This window comes from Symphalangus syndactylus, chromosome 24 (genome assembly GCF_028878055.3).
Source record: "Symphalangus syndactylus isolate Jambi chromosome 24, NHGRI_mSymSyn1-v2.1_pri, whole genome shotgun sequence".
In the NCBI taxonomy this organism is placed as follows: domain Eukaryota; kingdom Metazoa; phylum Chordata; class Mammalia; order Primates; family Hylobatidae; genus Symphalangus; species Symphalangus syndactylus.
Window position 1 is genome coordinate 52,545,184 of NC_072446.2, and position 26,694 is coordinate 52,571,877.

The window sequence follows — 26,694 nt, forward strand, 5'->3', positions numbered from 1 at the left end:
GAGTTCCCCTGCACAAGCTATCTGCCTGCCACCATGTAAGACATGACTTTTCTCCTCATTCACCTTCTGCCATGATTATGAGGCCTCCTCAACCATATGAAACTGTGAGTCAATTAAACCTCTAATCTTTATAAATTACCCAGCATCAGGTATGTCTATCAGCAGTGTGAGAACAGACTAATACATATAGGAAGATACACAAATCCCCCAATTTATAGAGATCCCACAGGGAAGGGCTACTAGTTCTGTCACAGGGGTCCCCCAGCCCAAATGACCTGTCTATTCAGGACTCTTAGACAGGAAGAGCCTCAGGCCAAAGGAAGCATCCAGATGGAACCTGCTGAGTTAGCACCCACTGGGTGCAGACCTCTCTAAAGGATTGTTACCCAAGCAAAAGGGATCCTCCTCTGATTTGCTGTAGGGAATGGAATCAGACCTCACCCTAACCTTTGTACTTGGTGACGGGTAGACCATCAAGCTGACCAAAGGTGTGTGGCTGTGTTTGGTGCCAGGAAAGAGGAGCTGGACATGCCCATTTTCTGTCCCCACATATATGAAACTAAAAAACAAAACACCAAGCAGAGAGGCATGCATGAAGAAAGCACATTGGGAACAGCCTCCCACCTGCCATTGCTTTATTTTCATGGATAAAGTAGTCGCAGAGGTTGGAGGGATGCCCCAAAACACCATTAGGCATCTTCACACTTTTTCTCCATCACAGTGAATTCGCCATTCCAGGGAAGTGCTCCTACCAAAAAGCTGCAGCTTAATTTCTGAAAAAGATGACAACAACAAAAATTAGTAGAGTGCCAAAAAAAAAAAAAAAAAGAAAAAGAAAAAGAAAAACAATTGTCCTGTTGCTAAGTGTCAGTTTAGGAGTATGCTGAGAGATGGGACACCACTCTCGAGCGAGCTCCCAGGAATCTGCAGAGCTAGAGGCTGCAGACTTCATAGCCATCGGCAGTTGCCCAGAGGGATCTCTGTTCTATTTTAACCACAAGAAGACAAGAAATGTTAATAATCATAACGTTGTCGTGCAAGTTCAGATATAAACTTGACATTATGTTTCATTCTCTTTAATACAATGTAAATGAAATGATTCTAATTGTTAACTAGAGTATGTTATTTTATTGATTAAATAATCCATTTTAATGTTGTCAAGGTTGTGGACAAAAGGGAATGCTTACACACTGCTGGTGGGAGTGTAAATTAGTGCACCCATTGTGAAAAGCAGTGAGGTGATTCCTCAAAGAACTGAAAACAGAATTACCATTCAATCCAGGAATCTCACCCAAAGGAATATAAATTGTTATACCATGAAGACACATGCACATGTATGTTCACTGCAGCACTATTCACAGTAGCAAAGACATCGAGTCAGCCTAAATGCCTGTCAATGCTGGACTAGATAAAAAAAACAATGTGGTACATATATGCCATGGAATTCTACACAGCCATAAACATGACATAATGTCTTTGCAGTAATGTGAATGGAGCTTCAGACCATTATCCTAAGCAAACTAATGCAGAAACAGAAAACCAAATACCACATGTTCTCACTTATAAGTGGGAGCTAAACAATGAGAACACATAGACACAAAGAGGGAACAACAGACACTGGGGTCCCCTGGAGAATGGAGGGCAGGGGAGAGAGAGGATCAGAAAAAAATACCATATCGGGTACTATGCTTACTACCTAGGTGATGAAATTATCTGTACACCAAACCCCTGTGACACGAATTTACTTATAACAAACCTACATGTGTACCCCTGAATCTAAAATAAACTTTTTAAAATCCTTTTTGTTCTAATAACAAGTCAAAAGCAATTTAGAAAATTCTAGGGCCTAACATATATTTTCTTCCAAAGAACTCTGCTTTTCTTTCAAAATATCATTGAAATGACAAATAAAATATCCTATGTGTATGTGACAGATTAATGAATGGATGGATGGATGGGTAGATAGATGGGTAGGCAGAGAGATAGTGGTCCTGGACAAACTGCAAAGGCCATCTCAAATAGACTGAAATCAGTGGGGCACTTCCAGGAGTTAAGAGGCAGACAGAGTCAGAAAGAAGAAAGTTTAGTCCCTGCTGAGTATTGAAAATACGCCACAAAAGATACTGGATCAAGATGACTTTATAGGCAAATTACAACAAATTTGGAAAACCAAAAGCGTCTGCTTGGAAAAGGAGACAGTTTTTATTATTGACAAATGTCTGCTTAAACACGTATGTCTTAAAAACTGAGACGTATCATGGAAATCTTAGACACAAGTGGGCTCCTTGAGAACAATTTTCTTTAATGCACTTTAATATTTTCTACAAACTGCCAAAAGCAAAAACTTTTCTACAATCCCTAAAAGCCCAGGAGAAAATATAAATTTAAAGCAACCATACTCCTAATACCAGTAAAAGATGAAACAAGCATAGAAGATCAGATAGCATTCGGACAAGCTCACTGCTGAAATGTTTGTCCTGACGGGTCATCTACTGTGAGCTGGAAATGATAGGGTTTGTTTCATTTGAGCATACAGAAGCAGTTTTCATCAAACATAATGGCAGGGCAGTTCATAAATGTATCTGCAATTTCCTGTGCCGTGGCAGTGCATAAAGCAGTGGTTCTCAAAATGATCCTAAGGCCAGCAGCAGCAGCAGCAGTAGCACCACTCGGGAACTCATTAAGAATGCAAATTCTTAGACCCCATTTCCTGAATTGGAAACTCTGCCAGTGGAACCCAGCCATCAGGGTTTGTCAATACCTCCAAGTGATTGTGATGCCTGCTCACATTGGAGAACCACCAATGTAAAGACAGAGGCAGTGATGCACCTGTGGGGCAAACCTGCAGAATGCTCAGGCCTTCATCTGTCTGGGGCCAAGTACCGGCGTATGAGCTGCTCTGAGATAAAAAATACAGGCTTGAAGCCAAAAGCCCCTGGGCCAAGTCCTCCTTTTGTTAGGAGTCTTTGGGTTTGCCCCAACCTTCCTGGAAACCTGGACTGACCCCAGCAAAAATCAACTGTAAACCCAGGAGGGTGGGGCCACCATCTGGCTTAGTCATTGCTTAATCTCCAGCATCCAGAATAGACCTGGTGCAAAGCACGTAGCACCTGGTGCTCAGTAAGTTTCTATGAGTGGATGAGTGAATGAATGAAGTTCCTTTTGTGTCTGTATGGGGATGAGTGACCGTGGGCCCAGCAATAGTGGGTGGCTTGTCTGGACCCAAGAGGACAGGCTTTTGGTGATTATGTGCTGTCCAGTGTGCCTACATCCCAAGGCCAGAAGTCAATGGAGCCCTTGAGATAAGAGTGGTCTTGACAACATCCTTTCTGCAGGAAGAAGGATGAGAAAGAAGCTCAGAGGGTTCCACCACGTTCTGTGGCCCTGGATCTTCTGCTCTAAAGGCCACACGGTTGGCTATCTGGGGCTAAACACTGGGAGCCACCCATACCTCAAAGAGAAGGTCCGTGTGCCTCAGCTTTCTCTCTTGGGCTCAGAGCTGCCTAGGCCATCACAGACAGGTGGTTCATCACCTACCTTTTTCAGCTTGGCGTTTTCTTGAATGGCGCAGATTTCATTAGTGCTTAAAGGCTTTCTGCAATCGCTGCGGGCAATTTCTACATCAATAAGGTATTCCAGAAGATTTGTGACCTGTTGGTTAGCAATTATGTAATTTTATTCAAATATTTTTTTTAAAGTTTTGGCAAAAACAAAAAATTACTCTCACTCTCGTCCTTTCCACTTTCCTTCCTCCCTCAGCCCCAGACAGAGCTTTAGCAGAAGGCTAAGATGCCCACTGCCTGGAGCCCTGTGTACACCAAGATCAGTCAGGACTCCATAGCCTCCTGGAGCCAGACACTTGAGTAAAGACTCCTCTCCAGTTTGTCACCTCCTTGAAGGCAAGGCCTTCTCATTCCATTTCTTGTCCCCAAGCCCAGGGCATGCTGCATGCTCAGTGAGGACTGAGAGGAGAAAGGTGGGCTCTCCAGAACCATCAGCTCTCCTGGGCCTGAGATGCTCAGGTTCACACAGGCCTGACCAGGGGACAGCCCCCTCAGCCACATTAGGCCCCAGTCCCTCAGATTCCTGTGAAACCTCCCATCCTCTGGGATTTCCCCACCCAAAGCCCCTCCCACCAGCTCAGCACACAGTCCACAAGGACCCATGCAGGCATGAGTTTGCCTGTCTTGTTCTCTGCTGAGTCCTTAGTGAGTAGAACAGCAGTAGGTTTATAGCAGGATATTAGTATTTGTTGAACTCATTAGTGACTGAATGCAACCAAGGCTACTTGTGATGTCCACTTAAATCTGTTTTCATCTGCCATTAAAGGATTACAGCAGGAGATGAAGGAGTGTCTGCTAGTTGGGTCTGGGTTCACCCGGACTCACCTTTCTTTATCAGATCTTTTCTCATGGCTAGCACTCTATTTGTCTCCTAACCTTAGCAAATACATGAACATTTGACTTGCAGTTTGGGGTTTAAATGAGTTAATCTATGCAAAGGACTTAGAACAAAAGCGCAAGCGTTTGTAGAAAGCGCTCTGTGTGTTCACTGTCTTATTGATGCTGTGGAAGTGTCTATGCTCTTAAGCATTCACATATTTCGGATTTTTGCATACTGATATTTTTCTCATATGCCCACTCTTTCAGTCTGGCTTCAACTGTGCCGCCGTATGCAAATGTCTGCCTATATGGAGAGACACCTTTACCTGCAGCTGGGCTTGCAGTGTCTTGACCACCAGGAAGACATACTTGTCCTCGCTCTCTTTGTTGTATTCTTGCATGGCAAACCACAGACACTGCTTCACGTTGGCATTTGAGGCATTGACGGGTTTTAATTTCCTCAACATCCCCGTTTCATTCTTGTTTGGGTCTTTCCTGGCCACCAGGGTCAGGGGAATGGTGAGGAGGAGCAGGGAGAGCCACCGGCACCTGGGCATGGTCCCTTGGGCAAGAGGCAAAGTCAAGTCTACTCCTCGTCCTCTCAGGGCTGGAGCTGTGGGCAGGATGGGGTGGCCGCAGCTGCTGCTGTGAGTTCAAGAATCTTCGAGCCACACGCTGCCTCGTCTTAGCATCAGCCCAGCTGGATTCAAGACAGGCCATTAGGGTCACTCTTTAGGGTTAGTCCTCTCTCCAAGGAAACCCACCCAGGAATGCCAGTAAAGGAGTCTCTCTACCAGCCTCCCCTCCTTATCCTGAGAGCAATCTGTGTGTCTAGGGAGAGCTCCTCTCCCCTTAGGCCCCGATGTGTCTATGCCTACCCCTGTGCATGTCACTCATGTTATCTGCTTCCCAGTCCTGTATGATGTGATCATGAAAACTGTGGCTGCCCCAGAGGCCTTGTGGCCTCAGCCCTCGGTGGACTTTCAGCCTGCTCTGCCTGCAGCTCCCTCTTACTCCCTGTGGAGTTGGGTGCTGACCTGACCAGTGGTTCTCCTGGGTCTTCGGCACTCTTAGTTCATGCCTGTGGCCCAGTCAAGGGTCTCTGTGAGTCCTGGTCTCCGGTCTCTCTTGCCCTTCTGAGTCCATGCCCTGCAGGGAGGTTATGCTTTGTGATGTAATTCAGCACCTGTGTCCTGTCCCAGTGAGGACATCTCCCACTTGCCAGCCTGGAGCCTTTGGTCTAAACAGCTGACACAGGGGCACAGAGAGCAGGCAAATGCCTCCTGCTTGGCCCTCAGAGTCAGGGGCCTGCAATGGTTAATACTGAGTGTCAACTTGATTGGATTGAAGGACACTAAGTATTGATCCTGGGTGTGTCTGTGAGGGTGTTTCCAAAAGAGATGAACATTTGAGTCAGTGGGCTGGGGAAGGCAGATCCACCCTTAATCTGGTGGGCACCATCTAATCAGCTGCCAGTGAATACAAAGCAGGCAGAAAAACGTGAAAAGGAGAGATGGGCATAGCCTCCTAGTCTACATCTATCTCCCATGCTAGATGCCTCCTGCCCTCGAATATCAGACTCCAAGTTCTTCAGTTTTGGGACTCGGACTGGCTCCCCTTGGTCCTCAGTTTGGCAGACAGCCTATTGTCGGGCCTTGTGATCATGTAAGTTAATACTTAATAAATTCTCTTTTATATACACATTGTTTATATATATTGTTTATATATATATATAAAGAGGAGTTTATTAAGTTTTTTTACTTTATACATATACACACACATATATAACCTATTAGTTCTGCCCCTCTAAAAAGAACCCTGACTAATACAGGGGCTCCTCTGGCATCTTCTGCCCACCTGTGCCAATGACTCTGGCTTCCTGAATGCCTGGCCTCTGAACTCCCTTGGCTTGGGCCAACAGTAACCCCCGCCCTGTCCTGCTGGGGTAAGGGTCACATGGCCCACTCTGATGCCCAGGCCTGGCCCTTAGTGGGAGGAGGGGGGCATGCACCTGTTAAGCTCTTAAAGCTTCTGCTTTTCTGTGAAAATCCCAAATCAGTGTCCAGAAAGTTCCTGGTGAGGCAGAGAGGTGAACATTCTTCCTAGGCTGCAAAGATCAATGGGTTCTATGAGCAAGGTCAACGTACAGAAAACACATATGGGCAGGAATCTGTCAGGCAGGTGGCAAAGCATTGCAAAGTGCAAATACATTATGCTGTATTTAAACTTTCTCCCTATGAGTAGATTCTTCAGTTGTTTCTCATTTTCAGCTGTTACAAACAGTATTGCAGTGAACAATCCCTTTCCAATATCTTCATGATGTTACACAAGTATTTTTGTAAAATAAAAGACTAGATGGAAAATTGATGCAAAGCTTTACGCAAATTTAAATTTATTATTTATTGCCAAAATGTTCGTCACTTACTAATTATGTATTCATGATTTTCAAATTCTGCTGCATGTTAAAAGTACTGACGGAGATTTAAAACACCAGGGTATACCTCACTGATAAAATCAGAATCTCTGGAACAGGGTCCAGGAAGCCAGCTGTTTAAGTTCCCCAAGGGTTCCGATCTGCAGCCAAGTTTGAAAATCAGTGTAGTGGATCTGCACTTCCTGATATTAATGTGCACATGAACCACCTGGGACTCTTGTTAAAATGCAGGTGCTGAGTTTGTGGGTCTGAGGCAAGACCTAGATTCTGCATTTCTAACTAGCTCCCCATGTGATCCAAATTCTGCTTATATTCAGATCCCAGTTTGATTAGAGACAATCCCTGCTTCTTCATATCTTTGCCTTCAGCCTAGCCTTTCTTCATGGAATAGATGATTATGTTCCGTTGATTTGATTTGTACTATTTGTATTATTGGTCAGGGTTAACCTTATTTTATAGAGACTCACTGAGTCTAGGAGCACCTGATCTGGGCCCCAGGATGCATGTAGAGCAGACTTCCCCTTGGTGAGGCCAGCTGTGACACCCTGAAGTAAAGCCAAGCCTCCTGGACAGGCCAAGGGGCAGTCAGCCTGTAGACATCTGTGCCTGAAAAATGAAGGCTCACTGTGGTTAGCTACAGGGTAGGGGTGGTTTGTTACGCAGCACTTCTGGGCCAACAGCTGACTGATACACACACATTCACTGAACCAAAGCAGTATTTCTAGCTTTTAGACTTTGGAGAAGTATGTGGTGGTGGTTGATAACTAGGGAAAAGATCCAAATTTTATACCCCTAACACTTTTATACTCCTTTGGCCTTCGCAAGCATGCACACACATGCACACACACACGCACACACACACACACACATGCCATCATCATGTTGATATTACTTAGAAATTTTTGATTTGGGCTTTCTCTGAACATATTCAGAGAGCTGCTCCAGTTACTCTGCACACTTTTCAAGCAGGAATAAATCCTCACTGCAGCATGCTATCAATTTTGAGGCTGCTTCTTACACAGCACAGCTTATTGATACCAAACCTTTATACTTGAGGTCTTTTGTTTTCCTTTAATTTTAGAAAAATGTATCTCCATAATTTCTTCAAATATTTCCATCTTTTTATTTTTCTTTTATTTTGAGATTTCTATGGTCTTTTGGGGGAAGTAGTTGCAGGGTTTTTTGTTTGTTTCCAGCTTTATTGAGGTATAATTAACAAAAAGTTATATAGAGGGTGCACGTGTGGTGCTTAGATAGATAGCAAAATGATGATCACAATCAAGCGAATTAGCATATTCATCCCCTCATATAGTTACCTTATTTTTAATGGTGAGAACACCTGTGATCTACTCCCTTAGTGAACTTCAAGTATACAATACATTATTATTAACTACAGTCACCATGCTGCACATGAGGTCTCCAGAACTCATTCCTCTTACAGTTGAATGTTTGTACCAGTTGACCAATATCTCCCTCTCTCCTCACCCCCAAATCCTTGGTAATCACCATTCTACTCTTTTTCTATGAGTTCGACTTTTTATTAGAGTCCACATATGAGGGAGATCATTCAGTACTTGTCTTTCTGCATCTGACTTATTTCACTTAGCATAATGTCCTCAAGGTTTAAACATACTGTTGCAAAAGGCAGAAAACCCCATAGCCTTGGCCCAAAAGCTCCTTTAGCTGATAAACAACTTCTGCAAAGTTTCAAGACACAAAATCAACTTACAAAAATCGCCGGCATTACTATACACCAACAATACCCAAATCAAGAGCCAAATCAGAAAGGCAATCCCATTCACAATTGCCACAAAAAGAATAAAATACCTAGGAATATAGCTAACTAGAAAAGTGAAAGATCTCTACAATGAGAATTACAAAACTCTGCTCAAAGAAATCAGAGATGACACAACCATATGGAAAAATATTCCATGCTCATGGATAGGAAGAATTAATATTGTTAAAATGGCCATACAGCCCAAAGCACTTTACAGATTCAGGGCTATTCCTGTCAAGTTACCAATGCCATTCTTCACAGAATTAGAAAAACAATTTTAAAACTTACATGAAACCAAAATTCAGCTCAGATAGTCAAGGCAGTGCTAAGTGGGAAGAACAAAACTGGAGGAATCAACCTGACTTCAAAGCATATTACAAGGCTACAGTAACTAAAACAGCATGTTACTGGTACAAAAACAGACACATAGACCAATGCAGCAGAATGGAGAGCCCAGAAATAAAGCCATACACCTACCGCCATCTGATCTTTGATAAAGTTGACAAAAACAAGCAATGGAGGAAGAACTTCCTATTCAATAAATGGTGCTACAATAACTGGCTAGCCATATGCAGAAAATTGAAGCTGTATTCCTTCCTTCCACCATTTACACAAATGAATTCAAGGTGGATTAAGGACTTAAGTGTAAAACTTACAACTGTAAAAACCCTGGAAGATAACCTAGAAAATACCATCTGGACATAGGCTTTGGCAAAGATTTCATGATGAAGATGCCAAAAGCAATTGCAACAAGCCAGAAATTGACAAATTGTACTGATTAAACTAAAAAGCTTCTGCACAGTAAAAAGAAACTATCAACAGAGTAAACAGACAACCCACAGAATGGGAGAAAATATGTGCAAACTATGCATCTGACAAAGGTCTAATATCCAGAATCTATAAAGAACTTTGTTTAAATTTACGAGAGAAAAACAAATGACCCCATTAAAAAAGTGGGCAAAGGACATGAACAGACACTTTTCAAAAGAAGACATACATGTGGCCAGCAAGCATATGAAAAAAAGGTCAATATCACTGATCATTAGAGAAATGCAAATCAAAACTGCAATGAGATACCATCTCACACCAGTTAGAATGGCTATTACTAAAAAGTCAAGAAATAACCAATGCTGGTGAGGTTGTGGAGAAAATGGAACACTTATACAGTGTTGGTGGGAGTGTAAATTAGTTCAACCATGGTGGAAAGCATATGACTATTCCTCAAGGTGCTAAAAGCAGAACTACCATTCAACCCAGCTATCCCATTACTGGGTATATACTCAAAGTAATATAAATAATTCTATCATAAAGACATATGCATGCAAATGTTCATTGCAGCACTATTCACAAGGGTAAAAACATGGTCTCAACATAAATGCCCATCAATGACAGATTAGATAAAGAAAATGTGGTGCATATATACCATGGAATACTATGCAGCCATAAAAAAATACAAAACAAGATCATGTCTTTTGTGGGAACATGGATGGAACTGAAGGCTATTATTCTTAGCAAACTAACATAGAAACAGAAAACCAAATACTGCATGTTCCCACTTATAAATGGGAGCTAAATGATAAGAACTTATGAAGACAAAGAAGGGAACAACAGACACTGGGGCCTACTTGAGGGTAGAGGATGAGAGGAAGGAGAGAACCAGAAAAGATAATTATTGGGCACTGGGCTTAGTGTTTGGGTGATTAAATAATCTGTACAACAAACCCCCATGACACAAGTTTACCTATGTAACAAACTTTCACATGTACCCCCCAAAATAAAATAAAGTTTAAAAAATTAAAAATAAAAAAAGAATAACTTTAAAAAATGCTTTTAATAAAGCAATTTTGACAGTCTTCCAAAATTAGAATCCACCTGCATTCATTTTCTGTGGCTGCTGTAACAAATTACCACAAATCTGGTGGCTTCAAAAAGCACAAATGTGTGATCTCACAGTTCCGCAGGTCAGAAGCCCAAACTGGCTTTCACTGGGCTAAAATCAAGGTATGGGCAGGGCTGTATTTCTTTTGGAAGCTCTAAAGGAAAATGCATTTCCTTCCCCCTCCAGTTTCTAGAGGCTGACTAAATTTCTCAGCTCATGATCTCTGATAGTTAACATTATGTGCCAATTTGACTGGGCTGAGGAATGTCCAGGTAGCTGGTAAAACATTATTTCTGTGAGGGTATGTCTGTAAGGACATTTCTGCAAGACATTAGCGTTTGAATACGTGACAGAGCAAAAAAAGATCTGCCCTCACCAGTGTGGATGGGCATTATTCAATCCATTAAGGGCCAGAATAAACCAAAAAGGTGAAGAAGGACAAACACATTCTCCCTGTTTGGGCTGGGACATCATCTTCTCTTGTCATCAAACATCAGAGCTCTTGGTTCTTAGGGCCTTCAGGCTCAGACACCACGAACAACTTCGGTAGTGTCTCTAGCAGTGATTCCAGTAAGAAGGTTTTCGGACTCGGTCTGAATTACACCACCAGCGTTTCTGCTCCAATAGTTTGCAGGTGGTTGGTCATGGAACTTCTCAGCCTCCATAATTGTGTGAGCCAGTGCCTGCAATAAATATATAAATATGCTATTGCTCCTCTTTCTCTGGAGAACCTTGACTAACACAGTCCCTTCCTCTATGTTCAAAGCCAGGTGTGGAGTATCTTCAAACCTCTTTCGCTTGCTCTCTCTCTCACTCTCTGCCGCTTCTGCCATCACATCTCTATCTCTGACCCTGATTCTGACCCTCCTGCTTCTCTCTTATAACACCTGTGTGTTACATTGGGCCTGCCCAGATAATTCAGGATAATCTCCCCATTCCAAGATCCTCAATCACACCTACAAGCTCCACATGCGAAATACATTTACCCCTCCTCAACATTCGAATAGTCTCAACCCTTCATACCACCATACCAGGAGATTTGGGATGGGCCATGTAACTCCCTGAAAGTAGACTTTTGACCCCACCAGTTGTCAACAACTCCTGTTACTGAAAGAAATCTTGCACTGTCCTGTTCTTTCCCTGGGGCCTTGGTACCTGAAGTCTTAGAATTTGCTGCCAGTTTCTACGGTGAAAAATTTCTTCAAAACAAGAGCCAAGCTGTAGCTACTAGTCACTTGGGAGTCTCACGTAGCTTTTGTTTTGTTATTCTTTGATAGTCACTAGAATTTGTTTCCTTCTCATTTCTATAGTCCCTCTAGCATTGATTTCAAAAAGAAGCCAGAAGCCCGTGCTAGTTCACCATCTTGATAGGAACTGGAGGCCACAGGTGATATGAGCATGAAAATGGCCCTGAAGCTAAGTGAGCAGTAACCACAGGAACAAAAACAGAGTTGAATAAGCAGAAGGAACTTCAGCTTATCCGTCCAAAGGCACATCACTAGGAGGGTGTACAAACAAAATGAGAAAATACAGTAAACAGAAAGGTTTGAAAATAACAGAGAAGATATCTAGCATAACAATAATAAAAGTACCTCAGTAAACAAAATATTGAGACTCACAGATTGGATTTTTGAAAAAGATCCACAGCATAGTGTCTATAAAAGACTCTCAAAACAAAAAGATGCCCAAAATATTTTTTTAAAAAAGGTTGGAAAAATGTTTAGGCAAATTTGAAGTAAAAATTTAGACTTTCAATCTTAATATATTACAAAATAGAACTTAATGCAAAAAATAAAGTAATAAGAAACTGTGATAGATAGAAATCTTAAAACAACAACAAGATATCCCCTCAGGGATCCACACTCTGTATAATCTCCTCCTCTTGATTGTGAGTGGGACATAGAAATATAATGGAATATCATTGCTGGGATTAGGTTAGGTTATACGGCAAAGGTGACACTATTTTGTAGATGTAATTGAAGTCTCCAATCCGTTGCTCTGAGATAATATAAAGGCATATTTCCCTGCATGGACCTTACCTAACCAGTGAGTCTTTAAAGGAGAATCTAGAAAAGAGTTCTACTTTTGGGATGCCAGAGTGGGGAACTCCATGGACCCATTCACCCATGTAAATGCAGGAAACCCAGACAATGAAAAACAATCTTGAAAAAGAACAAAGTTGGAGAACTCATACTTCCCAATCTGAAAACTTACTATAAAGCTACAGTCATCAAAATGCTATGGTACCAACATAAGGGTATATATAGAGATCAATGGAATAGAATTGAGAGTTCTAAAATAAACTCATATGAGCTTGGAGGAGGACCCCAAGCCTCAGATGAGTCCCCAGTCTTGACTGACAACTTGATTTCAGCATTATGAGACCCTGATTACAGGACCCAGATAAGTCTCTCACACAAATTGAGAAACTCAGATAATAAATAGATGTTTTAATCTTCTAAGTTTGTGGATATTTGTTACATAGCATAGATAGTTAATATAGGAATAAAAATAAAGAAAGGAAAAAATGGGACAAGAAAATATAGTCATCAAAACATTCATATACCATCACTGAAGTCTAACATATTTCTAGCAAAAAATAAGAGAATTGAAGAAGAAAAAAGATAAGTGACCAACATTTTATTTGATAGTTCTGAAGCCAAAAATTGATAGGTCAAGAAGCCAAAAAATAAGCAGAGAGGAAAAGACTTGAAGAGTACTCTAAAAATGTTTAGTATAAAATGCCACACTCCACATTAAAAATTATAAAATTAAGGATTTCTGATCCACAGAAGACATAAGAAGTCAATAGGTAAATGACAGTGTAGACGAAGACATTGGCCATGTGGGAATTAATACGTTGAACAGAAAATCAGTGTGAAGATAAACTTCATAGCCAAGAGAATGTCTTGTGTTTCTCAAAATCTGTTTTGAAGGACCAGGTTTTTTTCACATTTCCAATCAATTACAGACTGTATTTTTAAAATATGGAACTAATTTGAGGTTATGAATGATTTAGATGGCATTTTAGATTTTTCTGACTGCCACGCACAGGATGTAAGCAGAGGACATGTCTGTATAAAATATAGACCATTGCGGAGATAATAGGTATCATCATTTAAAAAGCAGCAGAACTCTTCAAGTGGGGTGCAGCCAGGAGGCTGGAAGAAGAATGGGAGGAGGCCATTCAGGGTCTGTGGAGCTCAGAGAGCAGGTGGGGCAAAAGATGAGTATGGCATGGCTGGAGACCAGACAAGGGGTTTTCATGACAGACAGATTTGTTACTTTGATCTGCTGATTGCATTCCTGGGCTGACAGGAGAAAGGAAATAAACGATAGCAGCTTTTGTAGTGGGTGATTTTGTTTTGAAAAAAGTAACATTTGGGAAACATCAGACAAAGTCTAAGTGGCAGTTGCAAGTGTTCTTAAGCCTTTGATTTGTTCTTTACTGAATGCCTGTGGATCTGTGTGGTGGGAAACTCAAGAGTTAGAAGGGTAGTTGGTGATATGGGTAGTGGACTCATTTGGCCCTGAGGTCAATTTCAGAAAATCCCAGTAATTAACCACAACAGTAGCTCCGTGCCCTAATATGAAGATGGGGTGGGGGCTGCGGTGAGGGTTAAAGGAGATGATTTCAGTGACACATATTTTACAGTGTCGGGTGTGTAGGGATGTAGTTCTCCTGTCTTTCTCTTCAGCCTCCCTCACTCCAATGCTGAGATTTCAATTAAGCCCTAATTTTAGGAGAGGTCTCAGCAAATGCATTCCAAAGAGCCCTGCTCTTTCAAAACAGGTCACTCGGTAAGATGTAGAAAACATTCAGGGTTTGACATAGATCTAGAATTTAGAAATATATGTCAATTTTGTGTACTATAACTTTCAATATGTTTACTTCCTACTTATTCGGGCCACTTAATGACTGAGCCGAACCCAAAGAGATTTCTCCAGGACACAAGATGGACTAGTGGATTCTGGCTGATCTTGGATATTGACACATTATTCAAAAATCTATTGATTTGAGGTCATCAGATAACTAACAAAAGTGGCAGGCACAAAATTTACTAACCTCACCAAAGCTGCTTACATAGTTCATGACCACTGGACACCATCAACTCAGTGAAATCTGCAATAGGGCCATGTTTTCAATTTCTATGAGAGCCGGAACTAAAGAACACAGGCCATGGACAAAATACTCAACTGCAGTAAACACAATTTCTAAAATATTAGAGTACCTTAAAGAACCACTTCATAGCCATAACCCCAAGCACCGAACACCTGAGGACTCCATGTATTTGTGATTTAGGCCCAAATTTTCTGTTACAGTACAGATAGGGGTGATGCTTGGTCCCTAAGAGAAATACAAAATGAAACCAGTGGGATTTTGTGTGGATCAAGGTAGAAAACAACTGGCATATAGTGAAAAAGAGCAGGATGCCAGGCCTTCCTTGCGAACTTGGAATTGAAGGTAAAGGTGTTTCCATCAGTGAGCAATGCTGACCAGAGCTCAGGGAGGGTGTGGCTGTGCTTGTCCGGAACAGTGGCAGGGGGTCCATAAACAAGGGCTCCATCCCTCCCAGCCTGGGTGCTCTCCAGGCCAAGGGCCAGTAATAGATTGGTTTTGCTAAACATGCAGACACACCTTTGGTAATATAAATATGCCCTATCAAATTATGGAGGGATGTTGCACACAAATCCTGCACAGGAGTTGGCCGAAGGACCAAAGCTGCCACATCTTTTTGCCATGACAGATGGAGCTACCCAAAGCTGTTTCTGAAAATTCTGTCCCATAAGCCCTTATGGCAAATTCATGGGAATGAGCTAGCCAGGAAAAAGGTAGACTTCTTACCAAGAAATATTCAAATCAGCCCCTAAACAAGGGATGGAGGAGTAAAGACTCCCTAGCCCTTCCATTCAGAAAGACTCCTCCAGAAATTGTTGCACTGTCTCTTTGCCCAACGCATGTCCCCCCACCACACCATCCCCTCATCTCTCTGCCCCTCCAAGGCTGATCCCCCACCAAGACCCCAGCAGAAAGGCCTGCTTATCAGGATGGGTGTCTGTCACCACAGTGCTTCTCCCAGGGGCAGTGAGTGATGCTGGCAGCTATGAAGCCCTGGCTGGGTCCCAGATGGGTAACACAGGCATCAGGAGCAGGTGCGGGCATGCAGACTGGCACTGCCATCTTCTGAGCCCTGGAGAAGACATCTGAGCTCTGGAGATGACATCGTTGTGATTCATGTAGCCCTCGGTGTTCACAGAGGACAGAGCCTCCTGTCAGCTTCAGTGACCTCCTCTGACCCCTGGGTCTGGGCCTGGCCCCTCTGCTGAAGGGCCACACACTGTGAGCCTGTCCCTGAGATGGAAACAGAGGGGACTCATGTGGCTAACAAAATGTTCTGCATTCTTTTGAGTAGATGGATGATAGCATAGAGAAACTGGGGAAGGAAGGAAGGAAGGAAGGAAGGAAGGAAGGAAGGAAGGAAGGAAGGAAGGAAGGAAGGAAAGAAAGAAAGTTAGGGAGGGAGGGAGGAAGGGAGGGAGGGAGGGAGGGAATAGAAGAATTAATGGATGGACTAATGAGCACACAAACCAACTGGTGGGACCCATACAGGAACTGCCTCAAATCAACCAGGGATTTTGATTTATTTAATACTCTGCACCTGCAACCAAAGTAATGATAATAAATTCGCCATTGCTTATCAATGGCTTATAAACAATATAGGACAGTGAAAACTGCTCAGGGACGCAGAAAGCGTTTGAAATGCGTTTAATTCTGCCGGGATGCACAGATCTAGGACTACAGACTGTCACACTCTAGAGGAAGACGGGACTTCTGCTGCAAAAAACCATGGGCTCTGTCACCACCTTCTCTACACACAGGTGCTGTTCAGGAGGCTGAACTGGGAAAACCAAGCTCGAACATCTACTATAAAGGTGCAGCGAACCTGAAAAAAAAATTGTAAGACTCAAATTAGAAAATGTAAGCATTGAGAGCATCTAGCATGCAATAGAGGGTCAAGATGTATTAAAAACTACAAAAATAAATCAATAAAAAGCAAAAGCAGTCACCCAGGAACAGGGCTTGAAATGCCTAAGGCTCCACCAGGACAAGGGGCACGGGTGGTTTAATCCTCCCACCTGAGCCTGAGGATTTCTGAAGGGATGCCTGGTTGGGCCATCATCTGACCCCTGAAGCATCCTGTCCACTCACAGCCTCCACAGAGCACATGAGGGTGGATGAGCTGCCCCCACGCTGTGTGTTCTGGGGGAGACCATGGGCTTACCAAAGGGATGGCCCTGACAGTCACCCACCAACTGAGCAGCAGCTGCAAACCCACCCCAAAGGGAGGCTGCCCATGAGGCTGGGGGTGGGAGGGTGAGATCAGCCCCTCTGATCCTGTAACTCTGATTCAGGGCATACTCAAGCTCCAAGATCACATGGATCACGTATGGGTCGTGGAAGGATGGTGTCAGAACTCAGACTGACCGGGACACATCCTTACCACACAGGAACTAGAGGGACAGGTTGGGTGACCAGAGAAACTAGACAGTCCTCCAATCCCCAAGAACATGAGCAAAAGAAGAGTGAGAACCACAGGGAGAACACCATCTGCCTGGATCTTGAGGGTGTCAGGAAGGTACAGGGCTGGGACCCAGAGTGAGGGCTCCATCCAGAGACATAGGCTTTGTGGAATCTGCAGGTGCCTGTGTCCAGCTAGCTGGGCTGTGGGCAGAGGGCTCTCCCTGGCATTGAGGGCCAAGCTCTGTCTATCAAATAAATGCCTGCCTTCTGCCTTCACTAAGGGAGCCCTGACACCTGGTGGGAGAGGGCCAGGGACCCTCATTCTGCCCCAGGATCACCCCAGATTCCTTTCCTAAGCCTCCTCCCAAAGGCCTGCCTTGACATTATTTTTTATTCCTGAGAGATTCATGATTTGGGTTCATTTTATTCTCAAACCATTTTCTCTTCTGTGCCTTCTTGCAATGGGCAATTGTCAATGTCTTCATCATGTTTCTTACAAACTGTACGCCCCATCTCCAAGTCCATTAAATATATCCACGTCAGTCTCTGTCAAGAAGAAATTGGAATGAGAAAAACAAAGAGAATCAAATAGAAAAGTTGCCAGAAGAGGTGAATGTTAATATTCATGCAAATAAAGATATACATATCCTGTGCAATCTTTCTTCTCTTATTTTTTATTTCAAGTTTTTGGTTTCAAATTTGTCTCTTAATTCTCCATTTTTTCTTTCTTTCTTTTTTTTTTTTTTTTTACAAAAACAGATATCCATTTGGCCGGGCGCAGTGGCTCACGCTTGTAATCCCAGCACTTTGGGAGGCCAAGGCGGGAGGATCACGAGGTCAGGAGATCAAGACCATGGTGAAACCCCGTCTCTACTAAAAATACAAAAAATTAGCCGGAAGTGGTGGCGGGCGCCTGTAGTCCCAGCTACTCGGAGAGGCTGAGGCAGGAGAATGGCGTGAACCTGGGAGGCGGAGCTTGCAGTGAGCCGATTGCGCCACTGCACTCCAGCCTGGGCGACAGAGCGAGACTCCATCTCAAAAAAAAAAAAAACAGATATCCATTCACTATACCTAAAGCATGCACTAGAGTCTTTCCTGTAGTACTCTTCTCGATGTCTAATACCTGGCAGTCGTATCGACAGGGCAATGAATACACAGGGTGTGGACCATCACATGACTGAATCCTACACAGCAGTGCAGGCAGTGTACACAGAATGGCACTATCCCTTGGGAGATAGATCTGGACGGTTACCTGGGGGGGAGTCCTGGGGGCTGCAATGTTGTGTCCTTTATGTGAGTGAAGACCGCACAAAAGTACTTGAGAACATTAATTGAAGTAAATATTAAGGTTGCTGTTCAGTATGTTTATTAGGGTGCTATAAAAAGTTATTAAAAGTTATGGTCATTTCTGTAAATAGAGGTTCATGAAACTCAGGGAGCACCCAGAGAGAGAGAAATCAAATCCAATCAGGAAATCTTCCCAGGCTGGCGCTCACATCTCTCCTGAAAGTTGTCTAGGAAGCAGACATCCTTTGGGGATAGCAATCTATGCAGGTGACAGTGATACCCACTCATGCCCCTACACACTCACACACTCATGCTCCAACACATCAACACGCTCACACACACTCATGCCCCAACATGCACCAACAACACACTCATGCCACAACACACAATACATGCACACTCATGCCCCAGAACACTCACACTCATGCCCCAACACACAGTCATGCCCCAACACACACCAACACACACACACTGATGCCCCAACACACACCAACACACTCACACACACTCATGCCCCAATACACACACACTCATGCCCCAACACACACCAACACACACACACTGATGCCCCAACACACACCAACACAGATACCCATGCTCTGACACCAACACGCTCACATGCTCATGCCCAACAAACACCTGCTACACAGCCACACACACACTCATGCCCCAATATACCAACACAAACACACTCTCATGCTCCAACACACCAACTACACACTCACATCTATTCCCTGACACATACCAACACACACACTCATGCCCAACACAAGCCATAACACTCACACCCATGCCCTGTTTGCAGGGGCTACCCTCATTAAGGAAGCAAAATAGAAAGCTGTAGCTCTCCTAATGATACCTTATATTTAAATTATATGCATATTTTCAGAATTTGGAACGCCATTGCTCTTTCCTGCAGACCAAGGATCCACGCAGCCCTGGCCTGGCGCTGGGGAATGCAGGGTTCATAGGGAGAGACAGCAGCTGCTCACCTTGCGCTGGCTCCGGTGGACCTGTAGAAACTTGTAGGCAAACTCATCCTCCTGGTCCTCATTGAACTGAAACACAGCATACTCCACAGCACTGGCAAAATCCTTCAAGTTCTTATCGATGTCTACAAATTTGCAGCTGCAGACATGGGTTCCCAGCACGATGAGCCCCACAAGCAGGGGCACCTTCCACCGCATGGCTGTCTCCAGAGTTGGCACTGGAGGCCAGGAGCGCTCGGTGGAGGGGAAGGTGGCCACTGCTGCTGGTGACACCCTTCCCAGCTCTGACCCCACGCAATACTGCCCAACAGAGACCCTGAGCTGCTGAGCCTCTCTTTGACTGGTACCTCTGTCCAGTGCCTCTCTCCACTCCCCCACAGTGTTCCTCCCATTATCTCTAAACAGAAGGCCAGCAGAAGGTCACATAGCTTTGGAACCACAGGCATGCATACAACACACATGCTGCACATTTTCAGGGCCACCTCCTCTGGCCCTGGCCCAGCCCTGATAAGACTGGGATGGAGGTCTTAAGCCCACCTGCCTTGCCTTCACGGGGCTGCATCCTAGGACTGGCAGAGTGATGGGAATGCTTAGGAATAATAATGGGCACTGAGTCCTGAGCAGTTGAGGGAAGAGCCATGTCTGCCTGTGACCCTGGCTGCAGTCCATGACCTCAGGGAGCCTCAGGAGGGTACAGGGGGAGGGGCCAGCTTCGGGGGCTGGGGTCATCCTCTCCACCCTCTCTGGTACCTGCTAGCCAACTTGCCATGTCCCCCTCCCGCCCTGTGGCCTTGCGGCGCTTGCTCTCAGCAGAGGGGCTAGAAAGAAGCCGGGGCCAGAAAGAAGCCAATTCCAAGGCTAGAGCCCTGCTAGGATGGGTGTGGAAGGCAACCATGAACATGAGAAGGGGCCAGGGGCTGGGAGAAGCCCTGGGAGCACTGGCCAATGTGTGTTCTTCCCCAGCTCTGCCTCTTTGTAGTCCCCTGGGCCGGCACCGAGCCACCGTGTCAGACTGTCCTGAGGGGAACTGACCTAAGCTCTATCTGACTCCTGGGGAAGCCTCTGGGAGGTAAACAGGGCCAGGGGATGAGCGGGCTGGGAGGGCATGGAGGTGCCTGCACCATGTCTGGATGCACCAACATGCACAAGGGGGCCCGTGCTGGAGCAATTGACCCTACCTTGGCTGTGTGGTATGTAGATTGATGATCTCAAACAATGTCTCAGAGCTTGGGCCACTGCCTTGGGGACCGGTAGTAAGGGCAGGACTGGGGCTGACACAGGAAGAGATGGGACTGTGGCCAGAATGATAGACACAATTATGACCACCTTCTTGCAGCTTCTCGATGGGAGGAGACACAGAGGCTCAGGTGCACTTCCACAAAGGACCGACCTGAAAGTGGCTGACAAGTGGGGGCCTGAGGAACACAGTGGCCCTGTCAGGTTGATCATGCTCTAAGTGTGTCTGAACTCCTGCCAGAGAAGCTGCAGTTCCCAGTTCTTGCTCATCTTTGCCATTCCTGCCAGCAGGCTGATTAAAATGTCTCATTGTTGTCCTCTGAGGTCGGCAGGATCTGTCCTGAGGCCCCTCCTCACTGCTGGTGTGGGTTGTGATTGCCTTCTCCAATTCCAGCTCTCCCTTGCCCAGGGTTAGAGATTTTATTAGACCTTCAGAAAATTAACTATTGGATTTCTTGATCCTTTCTGTCAATCTTTGCTTTCTCTTTCACTCACCTATGCCTTTTTGCTATGATTTTCTTCTTTCTTTTTCCCCAATTCAATTTACAATTCTTTGATTCTTGAGATTGAAGGGGAGGTCATCAGTTGCCATCCTGTTCATTCTCTAGCATGTGCATTTCCAGATCGGGAGGTGACCCTCAGAGCATGGCATCAGCAGCATCCCATAAGTTTGCTACTCAGGTTTCAATTCCAGTGCTTTAAAAGTACAGTCTAATCTGCACTGGGATGACTTCTTTAGTCCATGTGTTATTTAGAGGCATGTAGCTGAATTTTCAAACATTTCTGTCCTTAATTTCTACCTAAATTTCAGAGAATGTACTCTATGTGATTGAAATTCATTAAGAATATGTTCAATTGTGATAAATGTTCTATCAGCTGAAAAAAATGAATGTTCTCCAGTTGTTGGGTGATATTCTATATAGCAAAAGATCATATATGTTTAGTGAGCTCTTAAGTTTTTTGAGCCTCTTCTGAGTTTACTTGGTGGGTTCTGTCAGTTCTTAAGAGAGGTGCCTGAAACTTTCCCATGAGGATGATGGGGCTGCTGGTTTTTCTTCTAACCCTGGCATGTGTCGCTTTATATATTTTTAGGCTGTGTTAAGAATGGGCACCACAGATAGAACTGTTGTAACTTCAATAATTGAGCAAAACTGTGCCCTTTAGTTCCCAAAAGGCCATGTTTCTAATTTCATAAAACCAGCAGAGAGAGAGGCCACAGTCAGAACTGGTCATGCCTATTTTCACTAAGGTGCCCAACTAGAGGCTCATGAGAATCATCGGAGGAAACATTCAAATAACCCAGGATCTGAGTCCAAATGTTAGAGTGTGGCATGAACACTGAAAGCCTCCTGGTGCACTTAAGTGCATCTGACCTCAAATTAAAACTTTAAATTGAAAAAGAGTGGGACAACAGGCCTTCCTTGTGAACTGGGAATTGAAGGTAAATGTGCTTCCATCGGTGGGCAACACCGACCAGAACCCATTGTGCTTGCCTAGAACAGTGGGCACGAGGTCCGTCAACAAGGGCTCCACCCCTTGCAGCCTGAGTGCTCTCAAAGCCAAGGGCCAGCAATAGATTGTTTTTGCTGGCCATGCAGACACACTCTTGGTAATATAAATATGTCCTCTCAAATTGAGATGGGATGTTACAAATCTTGCACACAGGTGGGTCGAAGGACCAAAGCTGCCTCATCTTTTTACCGTGACAGATGGAGCTTCCCAGAGCTGTTTCTGAAAATTCTGTCCCATCAGACCTCATGGCAAATTCATGGGAATGAGCCAGACAGGAAAAACGCAGACTTCCTACCAAGAAATATTCAAATCAAAGTCCCCAAAAACCTAGGATAGAGGAGGAAACACTCTCCAGCACTTCAGGTCTGAAAGACTCCTCCAAAGGGCTTTGCATTACCTTTCTGGCCCACCCATGTGCCCCCTCCCCCCAGACCCTCATGTCTCTGCCCCTCCAAGGCTGCTCCCCAACCAAGACCCCAGCAGAGAGGCTTGTTCATCAGGATGGGTGTCTGTCATCATGGTGCCTCTCCAACGGGCAGTGAGTGGTGCCGACAGACATGAAGGCCGGGCTGAGTCCCAGCTGGGGAACATGGGGGACATGTCCCCAGATGGGGCATGGGGGACATGGGGACTGGAGCTGTCATCCTCTGAGCTGTCATCTGAACACTAAAGAAGACATCCTTGTCATTCATGCAGCCCTCAGTGTCCACAGAGGGTCGAGCCTCCTGTCAGCTTCAGTGACCTTCTCTGATCCCCGGGCCTGGGCCTGGCCCCTCTGCAGAAGAGCCACCCTCTGTGAGCCTGTTCCTGAGATGGAAACAGAAGGGTCACGTGTGGTTATCAAAATTGTCTGCATTCATTTTGAGTAGATGGATGATGGCATGGAGAAATGGAAGGATGAATGAATGAATGAGTGCATGAATAGATGAAGGAACAGATGGATGGATGGATGGATGGATGGATGGATGGATGGATGGATGGATCGATGGGTGGATGGATCAGTACACCAGCCAACTGGAGGGGGGCTCCTACATCAACTGCCTCAAATCAACTGGGGAGTTTGGTTTATTCAACACTTTGCACCTGCAGCCAAGGTAATGATGATAATGAATTCTCCCTTGCTTATCACTGCCAGCAACATTCATGGCAAATCAATAATAGGAAAGAGTGCAGAACTGTTCACAGACCCAGAAGGAGCTAAGATGTCTTTAATTCTGCTAGTGCAGCATAGGCCTAGAACTACAAACTTTCATACTCTAGGGGAAGAGAGGACTTCTGCTGCGAAAAATCAGGGGCTCTGTCACCACCTGTTTCCACATTACAGGTGATGTTTAGGAGGTTGAACTTGGAAAACCAAGGTCAGGCATCCATGACAAATGTGCAGTGCATCTGTAAAAAAATAAGCATAACATACAAATTAGAAAAATGTAATGCATTGAGAGCATTTAGCATGTAGTAGGGGTCAAGATGTATTAAAAATTACAAAAAGTGAAAAACAAAAACAGTCACCCAGGAACAGGGCTTGAAATGCTCAAGCCTCCACCAGGACAAGGGGCACAGGAGGCTGAATTCTCCCACCTTAGCACGGGGATTCCTGAAAGGATGCCTGGTTGGGCCATCACCTGACCCCTGAAGCATCCTGTCCACTCACAATCTCTCTAGCACACATAATGCTGGATGAATGGCTCCCACTCTGTGTGTTCTGGGGGAGAGAATGGACTTCCCAAGGGATGGTCCCTCTGGGAACCCACCAACTGAGCACAGCAGTTGGCAGCAAGACTGCAGGTGGAAGAGTAAGACCAGCCCTGCTGCTCCTGTAACTCTGATTCAGGGCATCCTCAAGTCCTGAGCTTACATGGGTCATGTATAGGTCATGGGAGGATGGTGTCAGAACTCAGACTGACTAGGACACATCCTTACCACACAGGAACTAGAGGGACAGGTTGAGTGACCAGAGAAACTAGACAGTCCTCCAATCCCCAAGAACAAAATAAGAGTAAGGACTGCATGGAGAACATCATCTGCCCGGATCTCAAGGGTATCAGGAAGGAACAGTCCTGGGAAACAAAATGAGGGCTTCGTCTGGGGACAGAGGCCATGTAGAATATGCAGGTGCTTGCTATGTCCAGCCAGCCGTGCTGTAGGCAGAGAGATCTCCCTGGCACTGAGGCCAGGCTTTGTCTGCTTACATGCCAGCCTTCTGCCTTCACTGAGGGAGCCCTGACACCAAGTGGGAGAGGGCTCAGGGACCCTCATTCTGCCCCAGGATCACCTCTGATGACCTTTCTAAGCCTCCTTCCAAAGGCCCACCTTGATGTTATTATCCATTCCTGAGAGATTCATGATGCTTTGGGGTTGGTTTTATTCTCAGACCTTTTCCTCTCCTGAGCCTTCTTGCAATGGGCAATTGTCAATGTCTTCATCATATATTTTACAAATTGTGAGGCCCATCTCTAAGTCTGTTAAAAAGATCACTGTCCATGTCTGTCAAGAAGAAATTATACAAACAGTTGCTAAGTATTTTCTTTTCAAGAATTTTAAAAAAAGACAGAGAAACAAATAGGAAAGTGGATGAAAGGCTGCCATGTGCGTGTCATATAAATAGGGCTAGACAGGGCCATGTACAATCTCTCTGCAGGTCAATAGAAGAGAGTCCACTAAGTGCGCTTCAGATACACACTGGAATCTTCCCAATTACTAATACCTGACAGTCAAATTGACAGAGTGATAAACATATAGGGTGTGACACACTCACGAAATCAAATGCTACACAGCATTGAACCTGTGCATGCTGCAGCCACACCTGACAATACACTGTCTCTGCCTTACACCTGAGCCTCAGCCACACACAGAGGGCTCTCACTGGGTGGTTCCTTTTACACAGAGTGAGAAATGGGCAAGACTAATGCCTGGGATTAGAAACTAGGTCAGCAGGACTCCTTGCAAGGATATAATCTAGATGGGATCACAGAGGGGGCTCTGGGGGATGGCACTGTTCTGCTTCATGTGGGTGCTGACTGCTCGTAACTGTCTACCTTGCCAGTGTTCATCGAGGTGAATGCAGAGCTGCACCATGCTGTTGTGAATGTTTCGTAGGCTTCTATAAGAAGTGATTAAAAGTTATTTTCATTTCTTTATGTAGAAGTCCATGAAACTCAGGAAGCACCCAAACGTAGAGAGAAAATGAATCCAGACAGGAAGTCTGGACAGGCTAGGGCGCAGGTCTCATTGGACAGCCCAGAAATAGTCAAGAAACCTGACCTAGTCAGGGGCTCAGCAATCCATGCTGGGAATGAGATGATACCCAACTATGCCCTGGAACAAACTAACAACACACACTCATGCCCCTATACACACAACACACATTCATGACCAACACACAAACACGCTCACACTCATGACCAACACACTCACACTCATGCCCCTATACACACAACACACTCACACCCATGACCAACACACAATGCAGTCACACTCATGCCCCTGTACACACACTCACACACGCATGCCCAACACATGCCAGAAACATGCACTCGTGCCAACATACACCAACATACACTCATGCACAACACACACCAACATTCACACTCATACCCAACACACACACCACACTCACACTCATGCCCAACACACACCAACACACTCACATTCATGCCCCTATACACATAATGCACTCACACTCATGCCCAACACACAGTCACACACACATGCCCAACACATGCCAAAAACATGCACTCATGACCAACGTATACCAACAACATACACTAATGCCAAACACACTCACACACTCATGCCTTGACACACACCAACACACACTCATGCCTTGACACACACCAACACACTCACACTCATGCCTGAGACACACCAACACATTCATACTCATGCATGACACACACCAATACATTCATACTCATGTCTGACACACACCAACTTACACTCATGCCCAACCCTCATCAATACACTCACACACTCATGTCCCAACACACCAACACACTCACACTCATTCCTTGATACACACCAACAGCACACTTATGTTTTTACATATATCAATAACACACTCACATACTCATACTCCCATACACACCAAGAACACTCACATATGCCCTGCCCCTCCTTGCATTCTCCCCTCCTGGGCTGGCATGAAGTCCCCCCTGGGCACTGTGGCTGGGCAGCAGCATAACTCCCTCTGCCTGGGGCTCCTGAAGCCTCCCAGGGTCCAGGGATGGGGATGCAACCCAAAGAAGGGGCAGATGGCCAAGGAAATGAGCAAAGATCAGGAAGGCTGTGTGCCCTCCGCAGGAGGAAGGGTCCCCTGAGCCCTGTCTTCAGAAGTGTGGTGCAGACGTGGGACCTCCCCATGTCACCCCCTGCTGCCCTCACCCCAGGCTCTGAGCTATTCAGCCAGTGAAGAGAGTTCTGGGAGTGGACGAAATGACTGCCACTTACCTTCTGCTGGGCTTGCTGGACCTCCAGCAACCTGTGCATGTACTCTTCCATATTGTCCTCATTGAACCGAGCCACAACAAACTCCGTTGATGCCACAAAATACTGATGTCTACGAATTCCTTTTGAATGGTCCAGATATGGGTGCTCAGCACAATAAGCCACACAAGCAGGGGCACCTTCCATCACATGGCTATCCTCAGCGTCCACACTGGGGGCCAGGGACACTCAG

General features: G+C 45.0%; 2 protein-coding genes across 3 annotated transcripts; both read right to left on the bottom strand.

Moving 5' to 3' along the window:
- Window positions 1-589: 589 nt before the first annotated feature.
- Window positions 590-5,554, bottom strand: CST8 (cystatin 8). The gene is made up of 4 exons (XM_055265102.2): window positions 5,420-5,554; window positions 4,709-5,082; window positions 3,538-3,651; window positions 590-773 (listed from the first exon to the last, which is right to left on the bottom strand). The coding sequence occupies exons 2-4, from the start codon at window positions 4,937-4,939 to the stop codon at window positions 690-692; spliced, it is 429 nt and encodes a 142-aa protein (XP_055121077.2). The 5' UTR covers window positions 4,940-5,082; window positions 5,420-5,554; the 3' UTR covers window positions 590-689.
- Window positions 5,555-16,224: 10,670 nt separating this feature from the next.
- LOC129474152 (cystatin-12-like) lies at window positions 16,225-19,621 on the bottom strand. Of its 2 annotated transcripts, none has more exons than XM_063633462.1 (3): window positions 19,275-19,621; window positions 17,431-17,541; window positions 16,225-16,372 (listed from the first exon to the last, which is right to left on the bottom strand). In XM_063633462.1, the coding sequence occupies exons 1-3, from the start codon at window positions 19,467-19,469 to the stop codon at window positions 16,343-16,345; spliced, it is 336 nt and encodes a 111-aa protein (XP_063489532.1). In that variant the 5' UTR covers window positions 19,470-19,621; the 3' UTR covers window positions 16,225-16,342. The 2 variants fall into 2 exon arrangements, with proteins under 2 accessions (XP_063489532.1, XP_055121085.2); XM_055265110.2 differs by having other exon boundaries at window positions 16,225-16,417; window positions 19,275-19,620.
- Window positions 19,622-26,694: the final 7,073 nt, after the last annotated feature.